This window comes from Bos indicus, chromosome 8 (genome assembly GCF_029378745.1).
Source record: "Bos indicus isolate NIAB-ARS_2022 breed Sahiwal x Tharparkar chromosome 8, NIAB-ARS_B.indTharparkar_mat_pri_1.0, whole genome shotgun sequence".
Lineage (NCBI taxonomy): Eukaryota > Metazoa > Chordata > Mammalia > Artiodactyla > Bovidae > Bos > Bos indicus.
Genome location: NC_091767.1, coordinates 76,134,505 through 76,156,569, shown reverse-complemented (window position 1 = coordinate 76,156,569; position 22,065 = coordinate 76,134,505). Strand labels below are relative to the sequence as shown.

The following is a 22,065-nucleotide window of genomic DNA, read 5'->3' as shown; positions in this document are numbered from 1 at the left end:
GCCCCTTGAGGGCTTATATGGCATGGTTTGGACTTCAGATGAAGAGAGAGAGTCCTTTGGGCATTTGTTGCACTTTTTCCCTTGATATCTGTGCTTACATTTTCTCATATAGGATACCAAACTCTCAACTACATTAGTAAATTAGTGTACTACAGGTTTTTAAAATGTATAGAAAATGTTTAAATGGAATGACAAAATATTACTTCTGTATTTTATGTATTACAGCGCATAAATAATATCTCACCAGGGAATACAGTTTCTAGAAGCAGTCCTAAATTTAATCTTCATTCTCCTCAACCTCTGGGCTATGACAGGTATGTTAACACCTTTTTAACTTTTTGTTTGAATTCTGGATCAAAGTTAAAAGGAAAGTACATTTCCTTAGAGGTAAATTAAAAGCATACATTTGGGGCACTAATTTTTATTTTCTACTCTCTGTGAATTTCTGAAACATGAAACACATAAAGATTAAAGTGTTTTAGAATGTTTCAGAGAGGCCAAAGTGATTTCTTTAAGATGTTATCATGACTTGGTTTTATGTATGCTCACCCTTACTTCATCCCTATTATGTCTTATTTCTTAGAAGTGCCCTTTGTAAGAGGTGTTTCAGGAAAGCCAGTGGAACTACGATATGGGATGTTGTGGTGTATGATGTTAAGATTCTTGGAACAATCTGTAAATGTTTAGCGGCTCAGTATATATTATGCAAGCTATGTTCAAGGAAAGGGAAACTTTCAAAACAAATAGAAATGTAGAGAGTAGATGTTTATGAGTTAATGTACAAAAGGAGTCACAGAGGCTTTCCAGAAGTGAGAATTTAGCTCTGTTTTTAATCAAATGAAGTGAAATATTGGCCCTGCTATTACTTGAGATCTAGCAATGAAAACTAAAAGGTTATATTTGTGTATACATGTGTGTACATATATAATAAATATCCTACATACAAATGAGTTCCATTCCAAGAGCACATTCACAAGTCTAGTTTGTTCATAAGTCTAACAAAGTTTGCCTAGGTACCCAACTAATACAACCTGCTCTATAATACTGTATTGTAATAGGTTTATAATATTTTCACATAAATAATACATAAAAAGTAAACTCAAAAAATAAAGCGAACATTTTTAATCTTACAGTCCAGTACCTTGGAAAGTACAGTAGTAAGTACAGCAGCTGGCATACAGGGGCTGGCTGTGAGTGAACAGGTAAGAAGAGTTACTGAATGGAGATAGGAGAGGAGGTGGGAGATGGTAGAGCTGAAGGATTGTCAGCAATAGGAGATGGAGGGCAATTTCACTCATGCCTTACGTTGATGAATGCATGTTCACATCTTTGAAAGTTCACAACTTGAAGGTTCCTATGTAGGAGATTTACCACACGTGTCCAGTGTTGCTACTTAGAAGGCTCATTTTGTAGTGTATCAAGTTTGATGGTAGAAGTGAGTGCATAAACTGTAGATCTCTGGCCCTCCACTTCTGATGCCACTTTCATATTTTATGTTCCTTCCCTTTTCATTTGAGAACTTTTGGGCTAAAGAATAATGCACCTAATATCTTGGCAACAGCAAAATGGCCAGATAGCTTTTCCAGAAGGTCTATTTTCAAAGGTTATTGGTGATCACTTTTAATAAAATTTTATCCAAATATCAGAATTTTTTCACTGATTTGTGAAGTAAAACAATTTAATGGTATCTCTAGGCATCTGGCTTTTCTGTTTTTGAGAAGTAGATACTACTTTTTAAAATATATGGGTGTGATGCTATTTTTCTTTACTGACGCTTAAGGTCAGTTCTAAGCAAATAAGGGAAAAGCTAGATTACTGAAAATTATTTCAGAAATTTCACCATGATTCATTTTTGAAAATAGTGGGCACCATGAATAAGGCTGGTAGTACTAAACAAAGAGCTCCTTAGCAATATGACTAAGGGACAAAGTCATCATATCCCATTGCCTCCAAGTGACAGGAATATAGCACTTCTGTGCTCATAACCTGGAACAGTCACTAGAGGGCCACCATGATCCAGACTGATGTTCCTTTAGGGGGGAGTTACAGCTTGATATAGGAAGTTAATATTTTATTTTCTTTTTGATGCTAATGTAAAACTTATTAGTCATCAGATCACAAGAGAAAAGAAAAGAAGAAGAAAGGGAAAAAATACCTACAAAACAAGACCAAATTAATGTTTAAATGACAATAAGATTGTTTTTGTTTGTTTGTTTAGTTAGTCCCAGCTCTTTTGCAACCCCATGCTCTGTAGCCTGCCAGGCTCCATCATCCATGGGATTTCTGAGGCAAGAATACTGGAATGGCATGCCATTTCCTTCTCCAGGGGATCTTTCTGACTCAGGAATCGAACCCGTGTCTCCTGCTTGGCAGGAGGATTCTTCACATTGATAATTACTTTATTGACCAGAGACATATTTATATGTCTTTTGTTACCCAAACATTACTGACAAGAGACATTTCGACGTTCACTTACATAACAAATCCCCAGCCATAGACATTAGTTTCTGCTAAAATCACCCCATCAACAATGTAAATGGACTAAATACTTCAACCAAAAGACATAGAGTTACTGGATATAAAAACAAGACCCATATATGTGTAGCCTACAAGAGACTCCCTTCAGATCTAGAGACACACACAGATTGAATGTGAAGGGATGGGAAAAGGATTTCCATACATATGAAAATCCAAAGAAAGCTGGAATAGCAATACTTATATGAGACAAAATAGACTTTAAAATAAAGACTGTTATAAGATGAAACAGAGAAGGCAATGGCACCCCACTCCAGTACTCTTGCCTGGAAAATCCAAGGACGGAGGAGCCTGGTGGGCTGCAGTCCATGGGGTCGCTAAGAGTTGGACACGACTGAGCGACTTCACTTTCACTTTCCACTTTCATGCATTGGAGAAGGAAATGGCAACCTACTCCAGTGTTCTTGCCTGGAGAATCCCAGGGATGGGGGAGCCTGGTGGGCTGCCGTCTATGGGGTCACACAGAGTCGGACACGACTGAAGTGACTTAGCATAGCATAAGATGAAAAAGGATACTACTAATGATCAAGGAATGAATCCCTTGGATTCAGTTCATTCAAGGGATGAATTCTTGGATTCAAGAAGATATAACAATTGTAAGTATATCTAAACCCAACATCAGTTCAGTTCAGTTCAGTCGCTCAGTCGTGTCCGACTCTTTGCAACCCCATGAATCGCAGCACGCCAGGCCTCCCTGTCCATCACCAATTCCCGGAGTTCACCCAGACTCATGTCCATCGAGTCAGTGATGCCATCCAGCCATCTCATCCTCTGTCGTCCCCTTCTCCTCCTGCCCCCAATCCCTCCCAGCATCAGAGTCTTTTCCAATGAGTCAATTCTTCGCATGAGGTGGCCAACGTACTGGAGTTTCAGCTTTACCATCCTTCCTTCCAAAGAAATCCCAGGTCTGATCTCCTTCAGAATGGACTGGTTGGATCTCCTTGCAGTCCAAGGGACTCTCAAGAGTCTTCTCCATCACCACAGTTCAAAAGCATCAATTCTTCAGCGCTCAACCTTCTTCACACTCCAACTCTCACATCTGTACATGACCACTGGAAAAACCATAGCCTTGACTAGATGGACCTTTGTTGGCAAAGTAACGTCTCTGCTTTTCAATATGCTATCTAGGTTGGTCATAACTTTCCTTCTAAGGAGTAAGCATCTTTTAGTTTCATGGCTGCAGTCACCATCTGCAGTGATTTTGGAGCCCAAAAAAATAAAGTCTGACACTGTTTCCACTGTTTCCCCATCTATTTCCCATGAAGTGATGGGACTGGATGCCATGATTTTCGTTTTCTGAATGTTGAGCTTTAAGCCAACTTTTTCACTCTCCACTTTCACTTTCATCAAGAGGCTTTTTAGTTCCTCTTCACTTTCTGCCATAACCCAACATAGAAGCACCTAAGTATATAAGCAAATATTAATGGACAAAAAAGGAAAAATCAACAGTAACCCAATAGTAGTGGGGGAGACTTTAACTCGAATCAATGAACAGATCATTCAGATAGAAAATCAATAGGGAAACATAGGCCTTAAATGACACATTAGACCAGATGGACTTAATTGATATAGAGAGAACATTCCATCCAAAATTAGCAGAATACACATTCTTTCAAGTGTACATGGCACATTTGCCAGGATAGACTACCTGATGGGCCACAAAAACAAGCCTCAGTAAATTTAAGAAAACTGAAATCATATCAAACATCTTTCTAACCACAACACAATGAGATGAAATCAACTACAAGAAAAAACTGTAAAGAAACACAAACACATGGGAGACTAAGCAATATGCTATGAAAGAACCAGTGGATCACTGAGAAAGTCAAAGAGGACATTAAAAAATACCAAGAGGTCAATGAAAACTAAAAAATAATGATCCAAACCTATGGGACACAGCTAAAGCAGTTCTACGAGGAAAGTTTATACAATATAAGCTTACCTCAGGAAACAAAAATCACAAATAAACAACCTACCCTTACACCTAAAGCAATGAGAAAGAACAGACAAAACCCAAAGTTAGTAGAAGGAAAGAAATCATAAAGATCAGAAATAAATAAAATAGAAACTAAAAGATATAGAAAAGATCAATGATACTAAAAGCTGATTCTTTGAAAAGATAAAATTGATAAACCTTTAGCCAGATTCATCAAAAAAAAAAAGAGAGAGGGTCCAAATCAATAAAGTCAGAAATGAAAAAAGAAAAGTTACAGCCAACACCACAGAAATACAAAGGATTATAAGAGACTACTACAAACAACTATATGCCAATAATGTGAACAACCTAAAAGAAATGGACAAATTCTTAGAAAGGTACAGTCTCCCAAGAATGAACTAGGGAGAAATAGAAAATATGAACAGAACAATTACCAGTAATGAAATTGAATTAGTCATCTTAAAACTCCCAACAAACAAAAGTCCAGGACCAGATAGCTTCAGAGGTGAATTCTGCCAAACATTTAGAGAAGAGTTAGCAATTATCTTTCTAAAATTAGTCCAAAAAATTGCAGAGGAGGGAATACTTCCAAACTGATCCTCTGAGACCCCCATCACCCTGATACCAAGACCAGACAAAGGTATCACTAAAAAAGAAAATTATAGGCCAATATCACTGATACATGTAGATGCAAAAAAATCTTCAACAAAATATTAGCAAACCAAATCCAACAATACATCATGATCATACATGATTATACATCATGATCAAGTAGAATTTGTCCTAGGGATGCAAGGATTTTTCTGTTTCAATGTGATATACCACATTAACAAGTTGAAGAATGAAAACGATATGATCATCTCAATAGATGAAGAAAAAGCCTTTGACAAAATTCAGCATCCATTTATGATTTGAAAAACTTTCCAAAAAGTGGGCATAGAGGAAACATACCTCAAAATAATAAAGGCCATATATGATGGACCCACAGCTAATACTATACTCAACATGAAAAACTGAAAGCATTCCTCTAAAATCGGGAACAAAGCAAGGATGCCCACTCTTGCCACTTTTATTCAGCATGATTTTGGGAGTCCTATCCATAACACTCAGAGAATAGAAAGAAACAAACGGAATTCAAATTGAAAAGGAAGAAGTGAAATTCACTGTTTGCAGATGACATGAAACTATACATAGAAAATCCTGAAGATGCTACCGGAAAACTGTTAGGTTCATCAATGAATTTGGTAAAGTTCCAGGATACAAAATTAATTTGTATATTAATTTAATTAATGTAATTTTTATATTGCAAATTTATAATATAATAATATATACAAATTTGTATATTTGTCATTTATATATTAATTTTATATCAATTTAACAGAAACCTGTTGCATTTTTATACACTAACACCAAACTATCAGAAATTGAGATATTTTCATTACCATCTCATCAAAAAGAATAAGAATACCTAGAAATAAACCTACATAAGGAAGTAAAAGACTTGTCTAGGAAAACTATAATACAGGGATCCCCAACCCCAGTCTCTAGCCTGTTAGGAACCAGGCTGCACAAAAGGAGGTGAGTGGCAGGGGAGCAAGTGAAGCTTCATCTGTATTTATAGCCACTCCCCATCGCTCACATTACTGCCTGAGCTCTGCCTCCTGTCAGGTCAGCAGCGGCATTAGATTCTCATAGGAGTGTGAACCCTAACCCTAAAGTCAAGGCAAAAATATCCTGAGGTTGCCACAAAATAGAAATAAAGTGCACAATAAATGTAATGTGCTTGAATCATCCTTAAACCATATCTCCCACCCTGGTCCATGGGAAAATTGCCTTCCAATGAAACCAGTCCCTGGTACCAAAAGACTGGGGACTACTGCTATAAGACACCAATGAAGGAAATTGAGGATGACACAAATAGGTGGAAACATATACTGTGTTCCTGGATTAGAAGAATTAATTTTGTTAAAATGACCAGTGCAATCTACAGTCAATGCAATCCCTAACAGTGTAATCCTTAACAAAATACCAAAGGCACTTTTCACAGAACTAGAAAAAAAAATTTTTTAATTTGTGTGGAAACACAGGGCACCCTGAATAGCCAACATCATCTTGAAAACAAATATCAGAGCTGGAGGAATCATACTCACAGACTTCAGACTATGCTACAAAGCTACAGTCATCAAAACAGACACATATATAGATCAGTGGAATAAGATAGAGAATCCAAAAATAAATCCGTGCACTTACTGTCAATAAATATATTACAAGGAGGCAAGAATATCCAATGAAGAAAACACAGTATCTTCAGTAGCTGTCCTGGGAAAACCAGATAGCTTTTATGTAAAAGAATGAAATTAGAACATTCTCTAACACTATATACAAAAATAAACTCAAAATGGATTAAAGACCTACGTGTAAGATCAGGTACCATAAAACTCATAGAGGAAAATGTAAGCAGAACACTCTGATATAAATCATAGAATAGTTTTTGTATCTGTCTCCTAAAACAAAGGAAATAAAAGCAAAAACAAACAAATGGGACCTAATTAAACTTACAAGCTATTACACAGCAAAGAAAACTATCAGAAAATCAAAGACAACCCACTCAATGCCAGAAAATATTTGGAAATGATATAATCGATAAGGAGTTAATATCTAATATACATAAACAACTCATACAACTTAATCAAAAAAGCAAACAACTGAATTAAAAAATTGGCAGAAGAACTGAATAGACATTTTTCTAAAGAGGATGCCAGTGGCCAATAGGCATATGAGAAGATGCTCAACATCACTAATTATCAGGTAAATTCAAATCAAAACCACAATAAGATATTACCTCACACCTGTCAGAATGGGTATCATCAAAAAGAACACAAATAATAAATGATATGACCCAGCAATTCCACGTCTGGGTATGTATCTGAAAAAAAAAAAAAAATTCTAAAAGATACATACAGCCCAGTGTTCATAGTAGCATTACAATAGCCACAATATGTAAGCAACCTAAGTGTCCATCAGCAGATGAATGGATTAAAAGGGTGTAGTGTGTATATCAGAGAAGGCAATGGCACCCCACTCCAGTATTCTTGCCTGGAATATCCCATGGACGGAGGAGCCTGGTAGGCTGCAGTCCATGGGGTCGCTAAGAGTTGGACATGACTGAGTGACTTCACTTTCACTTTTCTCTTTCATGCATTGGAAAAGGAAATGGCAACCCACTCCAGTGTTCTTGCCTGGAGAATCCCAGGGACGGGGGAGCCTGGTAGGCTGCCGTCTCTGGGGTCGTACAGAGTCGGACACGACTGAAGTGACTTAGCAGTAGCAGTAGTGTGTATATATACAGTGAAATACAACTCATCCATTTAAAAAAAGGATTGAAATTTTTTGCCATTTGCAGCAACGTGGATAGACTTGGAGGACGTTATGCTAAGTGAAATAAATCAGACAGAGAAAGACAAATACTGTATGATTTCTCTTATATGTGGAATCTAAAAAAAATGCAACAAACTAGTGAATATAACTGGAGAAGGCACTGTCGACCCACTCCAGTACTCTTGCCTGGAAAATCCCGTGGAGGAGCCTGGTAGGCTGCAGTCCATGGGGTCGCTAAGAGTCGGACACGACTAAGCAACTTCCTTTCACTTTCCACTTTCATGCATTGGAGAAGGAAACGGCAGCCCACTCCAGTGTTCTTGCCTGGAGAATCCCAGGGACAGGGGAGCCTGGTGGGCTGCCGTCTATGGGGTCGCACAGAGTCGGACACGACTGACGTGACTTCTGACGTGACTTGGCAGCAGCAGCAGTGAATATAACAAAAAAGTAGGCTTACAGATATCGAGAACCAACCAATAGCTACTAGAGGGGAGAGGAGGAAGGAGCAATATAGGGATAAGGTAGTAAAAGGTACAAACTATTAGACATAAAAAAAGCTATAAGGATATATTATACAACAGGGAATATAACCAATATATTATAATAACTATAAATGGAGTATATAACCTTGAGAAATTGTGAATCACTATATTCTGTGCCTATAATTTATATAATAGTGTACATCAACTATACTTCAATTAAAATTTTTTAATCAAAAGCATCTTGTAAATTTAATTTTATTTATTGCTTTTGCATCCTTATTGGATTTTAATTTGTATATTTGTTTTAGTTTTGTGTTTTTTCTAAGAACTCTAAAATATATAATAACTTGTGTTATATTTTTTTATATTTAATTGTAGTGAAAATATTCTTCAGGCAGAAAGACTAGTTTACTTTTGAAAGGGTATGTATATAAGTTGAGTTTGAGAAAGTCTGCTGCTGCTGCTGCTGCTAAGTCGCTTCAGTCGTGTCCAACTCTGTGCGACCCCATAGACAGCAGCCCACCAGGCTCCCCCATCCCTGGGATTCTCAAGGCAAGAACACTGGAGTGGGTTGCCATTTCCTTCTCCAGTGCATGAAAGTGAAAAGTGAAAGTGAAGTCGCTCACTCGTGACTGACTCGTAGCAACCCATGGACTGTAGCCTACCAGGCTCCTCTGTCCATGGGATTTTCCAGGCAAGAGTACTGGAGTGGGGTGCCACTGCCTTCTCCGGAGAAAGTCTGATCTATACCTATATTTTTAATTTAGATTCTGTATGAAGGTGTCTTTTCAATCAGGATTTTTTTCTCTGTCATTCCTAATCAGAAATACAAATAGGTTAAAAAAAATGTTCTGACTAATCATAACATGGAGCTGATTTTTATATATATTTTATATCTTTCATTATATTATAATGAAATGGTTTCTTTAGGTTCCTTACAGCTTGACCTAAAATCAGTGTCAGAAGGAGAGTTTCATAAAAGATGAGACAAATTAAAAAAATGTACACACATTTAGCTAAGCAGATTGAGATATTGTGTGAAATTCCTGTCCCAGGAGAAAGACTTTATAATTGAGCAACATATTTACAGAAAGTTAGGTGATTAAATTACCTTTTTAGTTAATTTTAAACATTTGCTAATGATACCAAAATATTTTTGACTTCTCAGGTTTATATGGCATATATTTCTGTAAAGATTACCCTTTCTTGTCTAAGAATATTCATTTGAGAATATTTCTCATATCTGGAGATCTATGTTTCCTTCCCATTTCCTCTTTCTGATGATATCATATCAAATGGCTAGTATGGTTCCCAATGTGTAGTAGGGACTAAATAAGTTGTTTTCTTTCAATATAAACTTAGATACTTATGGGAATCAAATGGAAAAGCAAAATAAACTGAGAAAATATACATTTATAAAATATTGGCATTTCCCAAGTGGAAAGACCCATCGAAGTCAGGATTTCTAGTTTTTCTCTGGGGCACCTTCTTAGGAAACGCCCTCCCCGCCCCCGCCCCCCCCCCATCACGTCAACACTTCGTGGCAGAAACCTCGTCTCATATGCCAAACCAGTCCAGGTCATACACGTCTAACTGCCTGTCAGTTTTCACTATGTCGATTAGAGATGTGACTCCCGGAAAAGTTTATCACTTGGCCCTTAGGGTCAACTCTTCCAAGTATTTGAGGAGAGAAGAAACAATTACAACTTCAGCCAAGTGCACTGAATCATTTCTCAGACCGTTGGGTTTTAAGTCTCAAGTCACAATAGAGATATTATCCAGAAATGAACACACTGTTCAGAATATGGTCCGATCATATTAGAATAAAAATGTTCCCATGTTCTGTATACGTTTTTGTTAACACAACTTGAGATTGCATTTACATTCTGGACATTCTGATTCTTTTTGTATAAGGAAGGTGATTTTTTTTAAATGACTTCCTTAATTAAATGTTTGACTTGACTTAAATGTCTTTATCTTAATCGATTGTTGCATAGAATGAACTGTTTCTTTGAGTTTTTTATTTCCCCTGATGCTTAATCCTGGACTACATTACAGCTCTTGGTAAGAACAAAAATATTGGTCTTGATTGCATTGCTCTCTGATTCCATTGCTGTGTCATCTTGAGAATCACTAGCCCTCAGGTATAGCAGTCCTCTCCTTTATTACCAGATCATCCCGCTCTTCCTACATGGATGAGGACTGTGACTCGCTGGCCCTCTGTGATCCCATGCAGAGGATGAACTGTGATGTTGACAGCCTGCCTGAGAGCTGCTTCGATAGTGGCTTGTCTACCCTTCGGGATTCCAATGAATATGACTCGGAGGTGGAGTACAAGCACCAGAGGGGATTCCAGAGGTCGCACGGCATGCAAGAGAGCTTTGGGGGTGATGCTTCGGACACGGACGTAAGCCCTGAAGTCACTGCTTCAAGTCCTAGGCCTGCTCTCCTTTCTTCCACAGAAATACATATCCCACCCTGTTTGAGCTTTATCTGTCACAGGCATTGTTTTAAAGGTTATACATGTGAAACATAGTTGGGAGAACATTTTTCTCTACCAAGTTAGGGAAAAAGGAAAATAGATTTCCTTTTGTGGCCACTCTGTTCCCTAACAGCACTGACTGTTGATTCAGCAGCATATTTTTCTTCTTTTTATTTCACAATGTACATGTGTAATGAAAGACTTTCTTTGTTTTTTAATGACCGACTTTAAAAAAAAAAAAAAAATACAGGTTCCTGATATAAGGGATGAAGAGACATATGGCTCAGAAGGTGTGGCTTCCATCCTGGACTGGAAGCCCCCGGGATCTGCTAGTGAAGGCAGTATCATTAGTTCCTCAAGAAAGCCCATCTCTGCACTTTCACCACAGGTATGTGGTTTCAGAGACACTTCTCTTCATGAACACTCTTCATTTTCATGTCATATAACTTACTAAGAAGAAAGCGGGCACTGCCTTTGTCATCCACTGTGGCTTCCTTCCCCTAGACAGACATGGTGGATGAAAGCCATAAATCTTCCAGCTCACAGAAGGCTTACAAGATTGTGCTGGCCGGGGACGCTGCAGTGGGGAAGTCGAGTTTCCTCATGAGACTTTGCAAGAATGAATTTCGAGGAAACACAAGTGCTACCCTGGGTACGGTTCTTTTTCAGAGGATAACGGGAAAATGACCTTCTTTAGGTTGATTCTATTTTCTTTAGGTATTATATTCACAGACCCATAGGTCTCTCTCTTTTCCCTCTGTATAATACATATGTACATGTGTATGTCAATGCTCACGTGTCCTTCGCTATAGAATAATCCTCTGCTTTGGCCAAGGCCTAAATTTCGGAAAGGAAGACTAACAAGGGACTGAGGTATCTGCTAACAAGGGACTAAGGTATCTGCTTACCCAGTGAGATCAACCAAACCGAGTTTAATGCCAGAGATGACGGATTCATTTATTCAGCAAGCATTTCTGGAGTCCTACTGTGAGCCACGTACTGTTACAGGCACTGTATCCGATTCTTTGAGACTCCATGAACTGCAGCTGCCAGGCTCCTCTATTCATGGGGACTCTCCAGGAAAGAGAATCCTGGAGTGGGTTGCCATGCCCTCCTCCAAGGGATCTTCCCAACCCAGGTCTCCTGCATTGCAGCCAGATTCGTCACCGACTGAGCCACCAGTGAAGCCCTACAGGCACCACAGATACACAGTAAACAAAGTTAGCTAGATCCCAGCCCACAAAGAGGGAAATGGATGAGAAACACATTTTAAAAAACAAGGTTTGGGAGAAGTGCCTTTTGGCACAGGATGCCCAGGGAAAGCCTTTCTGATCAGGAGTCACTTGATGTTGATAAAGTGATCTTACCGATGGCCAGTTTGTCATCATGGTCAGAATTATAGACAAGTGTATGTTCCCTCCCCTCCCTCACAATGGAACACATGAATAATACCTCTCAGAACAAGGAAAAGTAGTTTCCTCATTTCCACATTTGCATAATAATCAGTAAAAGAAGATATGCAAATTATCATATATTATTATTCTTTATCTGGGCTTCCCTGGTGGCTCAGACGGTAAAGCGTCTGTCTGCAATGCAGGAGATCCAGGTTTGATCCTTGGGTTGGGAAGATCCCCTGGAGAAGGAAATGGCAGCCCACTCCAGTATTCTTGCCTGGAAAATCCCATGGACGGTGGAGCCTGGTAGGCTACCGTCCATGGGGTCGCAAAGAACTCTTATTTTGATAACCAGAAACCCTAAAACAGATTGGTTACCCTCTTCACAATGGATGTCTTTGTAAATTTATGGTACTGTTATAACCCTTCAAGATAACAAAGCTGAAAGTTCACTTCAAGTCATAAAAAGCCTAAAATATTTGGTTCAGTTGCTAGAGCACCTGGCATATATACACACCATATACATGTACTTATATACATATGCATACACACATGGATATACCTGCATATATACATAGGCATATTTGTGTGCATGCACACACATAAAACTGAGTCCATCTAATTACGTGAACACAGAACATAGATTTTCCTTTTGTCCACAGATTAAATCCTTCCCCAAGCCAGCCGATCTCCAAGCCAGATTACAAGTGTGATCTGGCTTATAATTACTATGTGAAGGTCACTCTCATTGATGGCCAGGTTCTTTCCTCTGTCTCGCTGAACTTCACCTTATTGGCTTTGTCTCATCTAAAGAGGGCTTGAAAAGTAAAATCCAAGGGAATTATTTACATCGTGTTCTCCATGTTCTCTTATATTCTTTTTCAGGAGTTGATTTTCAAATGAAAATGCTGATCGTAGATGGAGAACGGACAGTACTGCAGCTGTGGGATACAGCGGGCCAGGAGAGGCAAGTGCTTTCCCAGTGCTTTGAATTCTGCTGGGGTTTGCATGGACAGGCCTTGTAGGACGTTTGGTATCTTTTGTGCTCATGATAATATAGTTCTGATATAGTGTTAGAATTTTAAGAATGCTCACTTTTTTCCACATCCTTTCCTTCTTCACTCTTCCGTCATCAGTCATGTGAGTCCTTCTAAGCTCCCTTTGAACTGGTGACCCATTGGGAAAAGAGAGTGCCCTTTCCTAGTGAGAGAATGTTGGTGAGGCAGCACTCCTGAAAGTGGCAACACTGTGAGCAGCTGGGGAGCTGGGGCTCCAGAGAAGATGGAGAAGAAGACCTGTTAGCTCTTCTGTTCAAGGGCAGAGAGACAAACTAAACAGCAGAGCTGCATATGGCGACAGACAGTTCCCTCCCTTTCTGTCATTGCTGATGGACAGAAGTGTGAAGCATAGGTCTTAATCTTATCTAACTCTTTGGGAACAGACTGAATCTGGTTGTGCAGCAAAAATTTTGGGGGTACCTGCCAGCCTCTGTAATGGGGCGCCACTTAGGGTATTCAGATTCAACAGTGAATAGACACACACAAATACCTGCTCACACAGAGCTCATATTTTCCAGCAGCATTTTAAAAATGTGTGGTTGACAGGCCCCTATTTAAGATCTTGCAGAATATTATACTTGGTTGAGTTAGGACATATAGATTGAGGTGTGCTCTTCCCCTGGGAAGCCCCCCACACCCCATGTGTGTACCTGTGGTGTTCCACGTGGTTGGGTCTTCTTCCAACCACCCACAGTATTCCCTCCCCACCACCCAAAAAATAATTTTGCTTGGATGTGCCTCTTCTTCCATATTTCTCTGTGTCCCACACCTGGGTTCCAGTAGCTTGTTGCTGAGGCCGACAGTTTTAGAAGTTATGCTCTCAACCTTGTCCTGACTATGCCCTGGGCTTTGTAGACTTCCTTGAGATTGTTTGGTGGAAAAAATGATTGACTTTTTTAAATCACTAGCGCAGATTCTTCTGTTACCTTTCACTAGGTCATTCTAGTCCTCTGGGATGACTCTTTCACAGAAATACGTTGCCATTAGATTCTTCTCAATTGGGCTTGGTTTTTCTTTTTAATATTTTTATTTATTTATTTGCTGCATCGGGTTTTAGTTGTGTCATGCAGGATCTTCCATTGCAGCACACAGACACTCTAGTTGTGGCACAAGGGGTTAGCAGTTTTGCTTAGGCTTAGTTACGCTGAGGCATGTGGGATCTTAGTTCCCTGACTAGGGACCGAACCTGCGCCCCCTACATTGCAAAGCAGATTCTTAACCACTGGACCACCAGGGAAGTCCCAAGGCTTGCTTTAAAGATGAAGGGGGTGGGGGAAGTGAGCATAAAAGAGATGAAGAATGAGGCAACACCAAACTGACTGACTGATTAGAACTGTTACCTTCATGCTTTTTTCCAGATTCAGAAGCATTGCCAAGTCTTACTTCAGAAGAGCAGATGGTGTTTTGCTGCTGTATGATGTTACGTGTGAGAAAAGCTTTCTTAATGTACGAGAATGGGTAGATATGATTGAGGTAAGAAATCAAAACAGACAACAAAAAAATTACATGGGAGAGTTATAGGCTGGATCTCAGGAAATGCTGTTTCTCCTTTGTAAAAATGAACTCAGAAACCATTGATCTAGGATCTCAGAAAGAACCTAGATCCACTGATCTAGGCTCTCAGAAAGAACCTGTGGGAGGCAGGGTTCCTAATGGTACTTGGCAGCACTGGTCTCCTCCTCAGTAGCGGGCCAGTTCCCACAGAACCAAGGACACTAACAAAGTGAGCTTCTGAGTGGTGGTGGGAGAGGGGGAAGTCCTGGGTTTTAATATGATCAGAACCCGATTGGCAGCAAGTAAAAATCCAGACAACCCAAGGAAAATCAGTTCTCACAAACAAGAGGGTGATGGAGCTGGGTGTGTAGTGTGACTGGAGGTGTAATAGGGGCTTCCACGTGTGCTAGATGTATAGGTGAAAGCACACCAACACGTGTGCTAGAAGTATAGGTGAAATACCATCACCACCTGGCACCACCCGGTCCAAATTCCATAGGAACTGTGTTCTCTGTCTTCTTCTGATAGAGATTTGGGTCTTTACATACCCAAAGTACTACTAACATACTAATTGGTATTTTAAACATGTGTGCTTACTATCTATGCTTTCTTTTGCTCAAATGAGATGGTGTCTTTCATCTGAGGAGCTTTCATATCCTTTGTTTCATGGTCAATAATTTTTTAGAGTAGGAAACTATTTTGACCACAGTTAATGTGCTGCCAACATTATTAATCACCGTAAAACTACAGTTCAAGCCATGATTCAGCATAGTCTCTTGGGGGAAGAGAAAAAAACCTAGTGGCTAATATAATTTTTCAAGTATGTCTATGATCTATCATTTTTAACAGGCATTAAGTGCAGTGGTGGCTGAACAGAGAACTGATTGCTGTCTGAATTGCTGATTGCTGCTGCTCAAGTCAGCCTCTAGATTCTTTAGTTGGGCCTGTTTCATACCCTGTAAAATACCAAAATGTTCTCTTTCTAACTAAAGATGTAAGAAATGACTGACTGAAAAATGGCAATAAGACTCAATGATAAATATGCATTTTGCTCAACTGAAAAATCATGACTGAAAATTATATATACATCAAAAGCATGTTGACATTTATGTAGTATTTTTATTTCACAAAATTTTCTCCATGTTATATTCACCTCTGTAACATATCTGAGAAAGGAAGTAAATGTAATGTTGCTCTCACTTTTTATGAGAAACATGAGTCATAGAAAGTACATGACACTGGCTTTTAGTCATTTAGAGGTTGGAGTGGAAGGGAGAATTAGACCTCCTGATTCAACACAGGTTGTTCTTTTGATGAAGCTCCAGAATGAGCAGCAGGTTAAGAGAAACTCCTGCAATATCAAGAAAGGATCTCCAAGGTAGGTAGTACCTAGAGGAGAGGCATCTACTCAAGGGAACAGAGGAAGCTCTGGGGAGACCAACGAGAGAAGAATGGATAATCCCAACTAACTCACACACAGATATTTAGGATCTATAGCAAATCTGTTTATTGTTGAAACTTTTGGACTTGATCTCCCTTTTAAGACTTTGGATTATACTCAAGACAAGGAGGCACAAAAGGCAGGGTCAGCCATAGGGTTGGAAAAAGCCCTGTGTGACGTTACGGCCTATACCAGGTGCCCTACTGCCATAATTTGCTAGATAAGTAAGCACGTACTTGTGGCAAGTGATTCATTTAGCTATTGGTGTTATCTTTCATAGGGTCGGAAAAGGGAGAAAACTGTATTCAAGATGAAATATTGAATTTGTTACTGGAGAAAAAATGAGACGTCACTTGGCATTTGCTTTTGACTTATCTCAGTGAGTCTTCACCATGGCTCACCTTGTCTCATTTGGGGAAATTCTGTTGGGACAGTTTATATGGCCACTATAATATGGGTCAAAACTAACAGTGAGATAGTTCAGATGCATGAAAGGATTGGGAAGCAGTGGAGTGTCAGTGCTGAATGGACCCTCTGAATTAATAATTAATATATTTCACTTGAAAACCACTGGGTTATAAAATCTTAAAATTACGGCCATATACCTGTCATGAATAATTTGTTGATTGGATATGTGGGTAAAAGTTGAATGGAGACACTTGAGACATGAGATCTCTTTTCGACTTTTACACATTCAAAAATATTTTGGGCATCCCAGTTTTGTGCAGGTATTGGCAGTATATCCATTTAAAAAAACAAACAAAAACAAAAGGCCCTACCCTTTGGAGCTTGTATTCTAGTTAGGGAGATGTAAAAGGCAACCAACATAGGTAAATAAAATGAATGACAGGAAGTGCTAGATGTAGAAACAAAACGAGGCCAGGATAAACGGCCTATGGGGAGGCAGCGTGCTGCAGGTAGTGCAGTCAGGCCGGTCGGACCAGGAGGTCATACTTGAGTCAAGACTTGAATGTGCCATTACTTACCCATGTGGCTTTGAGGAGTCTTGGCTGACTTAAGTGAATATTTGATTAATGGCTTCCATATGATCCTGAGCAGTTCCCCACAGAATGCAATTACTCAACACATTAATGGGTGGGGTCTAGTCTGGGGGAGGGCTTTTCATTTCCTTCTCCCCTTGGCTTTTACTTCATTCTGATGCATTCCGTTGGAGGAGAATGGTGAAGTATAATTTTAGTTTCAAGGCTCATTTTTGATGCTGTATCAGGTGTGGCACCAAAGTGGGTGAGCACCCGGCTGTGTTTAGGCACCGCAAAGGGTCATTTCCCCACGTGTCAGTCACCACTGCTGCTTCGCTTGTTTAGGAGCCAAAAGGCTGTTTTTCTAGTCACGTAGTCTTCTATTCTCATCATAGCCTGCTGAGGGGGGCTTACTGACCCCTTCATTTCACAGACAGGGAAATGGAGTCAGAAACAGGAAGAGATTTGCTGGATTTCACTCAGTCACAGCCGGTGAGCAGCCAGGTGGTGGGAGAGGTGGAGTCTCAAACTCACTTCTGCCTCTCACATCTTCCAGTCAGTCAGCCAGCTCCTCTGTGAAGGCTGCGACAGTGTGCACATGCTAATTGGGGAGCATTATCCTGAGAAACTGGTACTTTGAATGATTGCTCATCGACTCCTCACAAGAAATATGTTGATCTTTAGGGCCTTTGTATTTTGCTTCTGTTGTGAGCCAGATAGCGGTGAGTGTGGAACTTTCAGACTCCTTTTTTGTCCCCTCATAGCTGAGGGAATATTTGTGTGTTTTGTACCTGGGATAATGAAGCCGGCTTGTTATCACCTCTGTTTGGAGTGAAAATTATAGCAAATTATGTGAGCACTACAGCTAAATGTAACTCTAGGTCATGCATCTTGAGTTTGTATCGATTTCTGTAGTGGCAAGGATGATGGAGTCATTTGGACCTTGGCCCTCACCCTTACAACATCTTATTTAACCTCTCTGAATTTCAGTGTTCTGGTCTGGAAATGGGGAAAAGTTTGTGTCCTTTTAGAGATACTTTGAAGTTTAAAGATATTGTCTGTACACCATGTGGTATACAAGGGGCATTCAGAAACGGCAGCTGTTGTCATCATCCTCATAACTTGTCCAGTGTTTCATGTATGCACCATTTTTTCTTTTCTTCATGGTAGGATGCAGCCCATGAGAGCATTCCTATCATGTTGGTAGGAAACAAGGCTGATCTTCGTGACACTGCTGAAGCAGAGGGACAAAAATGTGTCCCAGGGTACTTTGGAGAAAAACTGGCCATGGTAAGAGTAAGAGTGGGTCCAAACTAGAAGGGGTCTTTCACTTTTCTCTATGTGTGCTACCTCCACTCTGTGTGATGGGTTTTCTGTCCTTACACAGACAGAATTCCCAGTGCCCCCTATCCACCCCATGAATGTAAATAATTAACAACAAGAATTAAATCCCTTGTGGGGGTAAAACAATCATGTGATCATTTTCCCCACTGAGTATCAGTGACAAAGAGGAGGCAAAATTCTCCTGTCTTCTTCCTCACTCTTCCCCAGTTCCTGGAACCCTCCTCTAGTCCTGGGATCCAGGTAAAGGAATAAGAATGGGTGTCCTGTTTTGAAAAGTTGACTTTGGTTCCAGAGGGTCACTGTGCCAAGGAGCAGCGGATGATGCAGGGTGTTAACTGGGTGACAGGGTGAAGAGAATTGGTAGACATGTTCTTTTTTCTAAGATTTGTACTCAGTTGGAATAGTATAAAATTATTCTTGGTTACGCACTTGTATAAGGAATGGGCCTCATTTTTGTTCAGATTACTATTGTGGGCAGTGCTTATTCTCTCATCATTGTCATTATGTCAGAATCTTCGTGACCTTCTTATGATTTGTTTTACCCAAACAAGGAATCAGATGGCCCTTGGGTCAAATAAGTTCTTACCGTAACAGTCTCATTTGACATAGCTACATTGTTGTCTATCATCATCAATGAAAAGACTGCTCTATAACACAAACAAGTGAACTTTAAAAAGAAGTTTCAATTTCCCTATTTTAAGTTGGAATTGTTTCTTATTTTAAATGTTATAACTGTGAGCCAAATATGATAAACATTAAAACTAGGCAATGAAATACAGACAAGATCCATTCAACACATATTTAATTGTATTTACCATGTGAAAAGTACTTTATTGTGAGCTGAGCAAAGGGTAGAGAACAAAAGAGACCATCCTTGCCCTCACATAGTTTACTGTCTAGGGGAGACAGACATTAAACCTATGTAATCCACTTGTCCCCCCTAGAGAGCCATCATTCCTGGCCGCATGCCAACTTTATTCCTTCTCCAAAATTTCTTATTGGTTCCCCAAGGTTTGCTTACTTATTATGCATCTCATGTCCACCACCCTCCTGCATCCTCTAAGGCCATCTCTATTTCACCCGGTAACATCCTGACTATGAAATTCAGCAGCAGAACTATCCATTTCTACTAGAAATAAGATTCATTTGGGGAATTATTCTAGCATTGCTGTGGATTGAGGGGGTCATGAGTAAAAGCTTCACAGTAATCTTTCCCCATTGTTTGGTTGTTCCTTTCTCCCTGCTCCAGAGTATCCATCATATCCTCTCCCAGTCCCACACAGGAACCAGGTAAACCATACCTAGCCCCACCCCACACACAGTCCTCCTTTCCTAAAGGAGTTGTTTCCAGCTTGTTAGACAAAGACACACTTCATCAATTACAATTGTGGCAAGTGCCGTGCTGGAAAAATACATGTCAAGAGGTTTTATAATAGGAATTCCTAGTGCTGACTTCTTCATCCTTCTCAACTTCAAGGAAGGATTACTGAAAAATTGAAAAGGCAGGTAAAAGTCAGCCTGGTGAAGTGGGTTACTAAGGATATAGGATAACCTAGGTAGTGGTAACAACAGGTGCAAAGGTCCTGAAAGTGAAAGTCGCTCAGTTGTGTCTGACTCTTTGCGACCCCATGGACTGTACTGCTGCTGCTGCTGTTGCTAAGTCGCTTCAGTCGTGTCCGACTCTGTGTGACCCCACAGATGGCAGCCCACCAGGCTCCCCCGTCCCTGGGATTCTCCAGGCAAGAACACTGGAGTGGGTTGCCATTTCCTTCTCCAATGTAGGAAAGTGAAAAGTGAAAGTGAAGTTGCTCAGTCGTGTCTGACTCTTAGCGACCCCATGGACTGCAGCCCACCAGGCTCCTCCGTCCATGGGATTTTCCAGGCAAGAGTACTGGAGTGGGGTGCTGTTGCCTTCTCCGATGGACTGTACAGTCCATGGTATTCTCCAGGCCAGAATACTGGAGTGGATAGCCTTCCCTTCTCCAGGGGATCTTCCCAACCCAGGTATCAAACCCAGGTGTCCCACATTGCAGTCAGATTCTTTACCCACTGAGCCACAAGGGAAGCCCAGAAAGGTCCTGAGGTGGGAGAAAATTTGGAGCATTGGAGAAATAGAGGGATGGCCAGGGTAACTTGAGCGTTGTGAGGGAGAGTGGCCACTAGTAGAACTGAGAGGTTGGCTGGGGCCCCATACAAGCATACCTAGGCCTTGTCAGCCAGGTAAGCGTTTCAATATTGCTTGTGAGGGATGGGAAACATCAGAAGGTCTGAAGCAGAAGAGTGATAACAATCAGTGACTGTATGTATAACCACTGGGAGGTTAAATAATAGAGGACTAGAAAATGTCCATTGGTTTTAGCAACACAAAGGCTGCTGAATCTCATTCGAAAAGGATGATATGGTGAAGAGGGGTGTGTTAGCTGCTGGCCTAAAGGAGACATACTTCTGATGGACATTTAATTCCTGTGTGGTTACCTTAAGCTATCATTTTTATCTGTCTCAAATTATTTGATAGAGAACATTTGGTGGCATGTGTGACTTTTGGATATAAGAATGTTAAACTATGAAATTTTGTATAGTGGGATGGGTTTTGGAGGGGGTGCAAAATAAAAATTCTCTGGGTGGAATATTATTCAGCCATTAAAAAGAATGAAATAATACCATTTGCAGCAACATGGATGGACCTAGAGAGCATCATACAGAATGAAGTAAGTCAGACGGAGGAGAAAAATTATAAGATATCCCTTATATATGGAATCTAAAAAGAAATTATACAAATGAACTTACTTAAAAAACAAAAACAGATTCACAAACTTTGAGAAGGAACTTATGGTTGCCAGGGGGAAGGTTGGGGGAAAGGGATAGTTAGGGAGTTTGGGATGGACGTGTACACACTGCTATATTTAAAATGGATAACCAGCAAGAACCTACTGTATAGCACATGAAACTCTGCTCAGTGTTATGTGGCAGCCTGGATGAGACAGGGATTTGAGGGAGAGTGGATACATGTATATGTATGCCTGAGTCCCTTTGCTATTCACTTGAAACTATCACAACATTATTTGTTAACTGGATGCTGCTGCTGCTGCTAAGTCACTTCAGTCGTGTCCGACCCTGTGTGACCCCATAGTCAGCAGCCCACCAGGCTCCCCTGTCCCTGGGATTCTCCAGGCAAGAACACTGGAGTGGCTTGCCATTTCCTTCTCCAATGCAGGAAAATGAAAAGTGAAAGTGAAGTCGCTCAGTCGTGTCCGACCCTCAGCGACCCCATGGACTGCAGCCTTCCAGGCTCCTCTGTCCATGGGATTTTCCAGGCAAGAGTACTGGACTGGGGTGCCACTGGATATACCCTAATAAAAAATAAAAAGTTGTTTTTTTTAATTCTTTGACTAGGAAATGTTACTGGAATAACTAGGCTCAAATGTGTTTTTTTTTTAAAGTCTTGAAACTTTGAATCCAATTACTTAACTATTATTTTTAGCATACTCAACAGGGGAATATTTTTATTTTATTGATATTAAAAGTGAACATTCCAGGAAAC

At 40.1% G+C, this 22,065-nt stretch overlaps 1 protein-coding gene across 2 annotated transcripts in view; it reads left to right on the top strand.

The window, feature by feature from the left end:
* Nucleotides 1-22,065, top strand: part of RASEF (RAS and EF-hand domain containing) — an 88,702-nt gene that overhangs the window by 57,158 nt on the left and 9,479 nt on the right. For both annotated transcript variants that reach the window (XM_070795031.1, XM_070795030.1), the window contains 7 exons: nt 226-314; nt 10,504-10,738; nt 11,064-11,201; nt 11,318-11,465; nt 13,093-13,174; nt 14,624-14,738; nt 18,351-18,470. In XM_070795031.1, the coding sequence (XP_070651132.1) occupies nt 226-314; nt 10,504-10,738; nt 11,064-11,201; nt 11,318-11,465; nt 13,093-13,174; nt 14,624-14,738; nt 18,351-18,470 (927 nt within the window). The remainder of the gene's footprint in view (nt 1-225; nt 315-10,503; nt 10,739-11,063; nt 11,202-11,317; nt 11,466-13,092; nt 13,175-14,623; nt 14,739-18,350; nt 18,471-22,065) is intronic.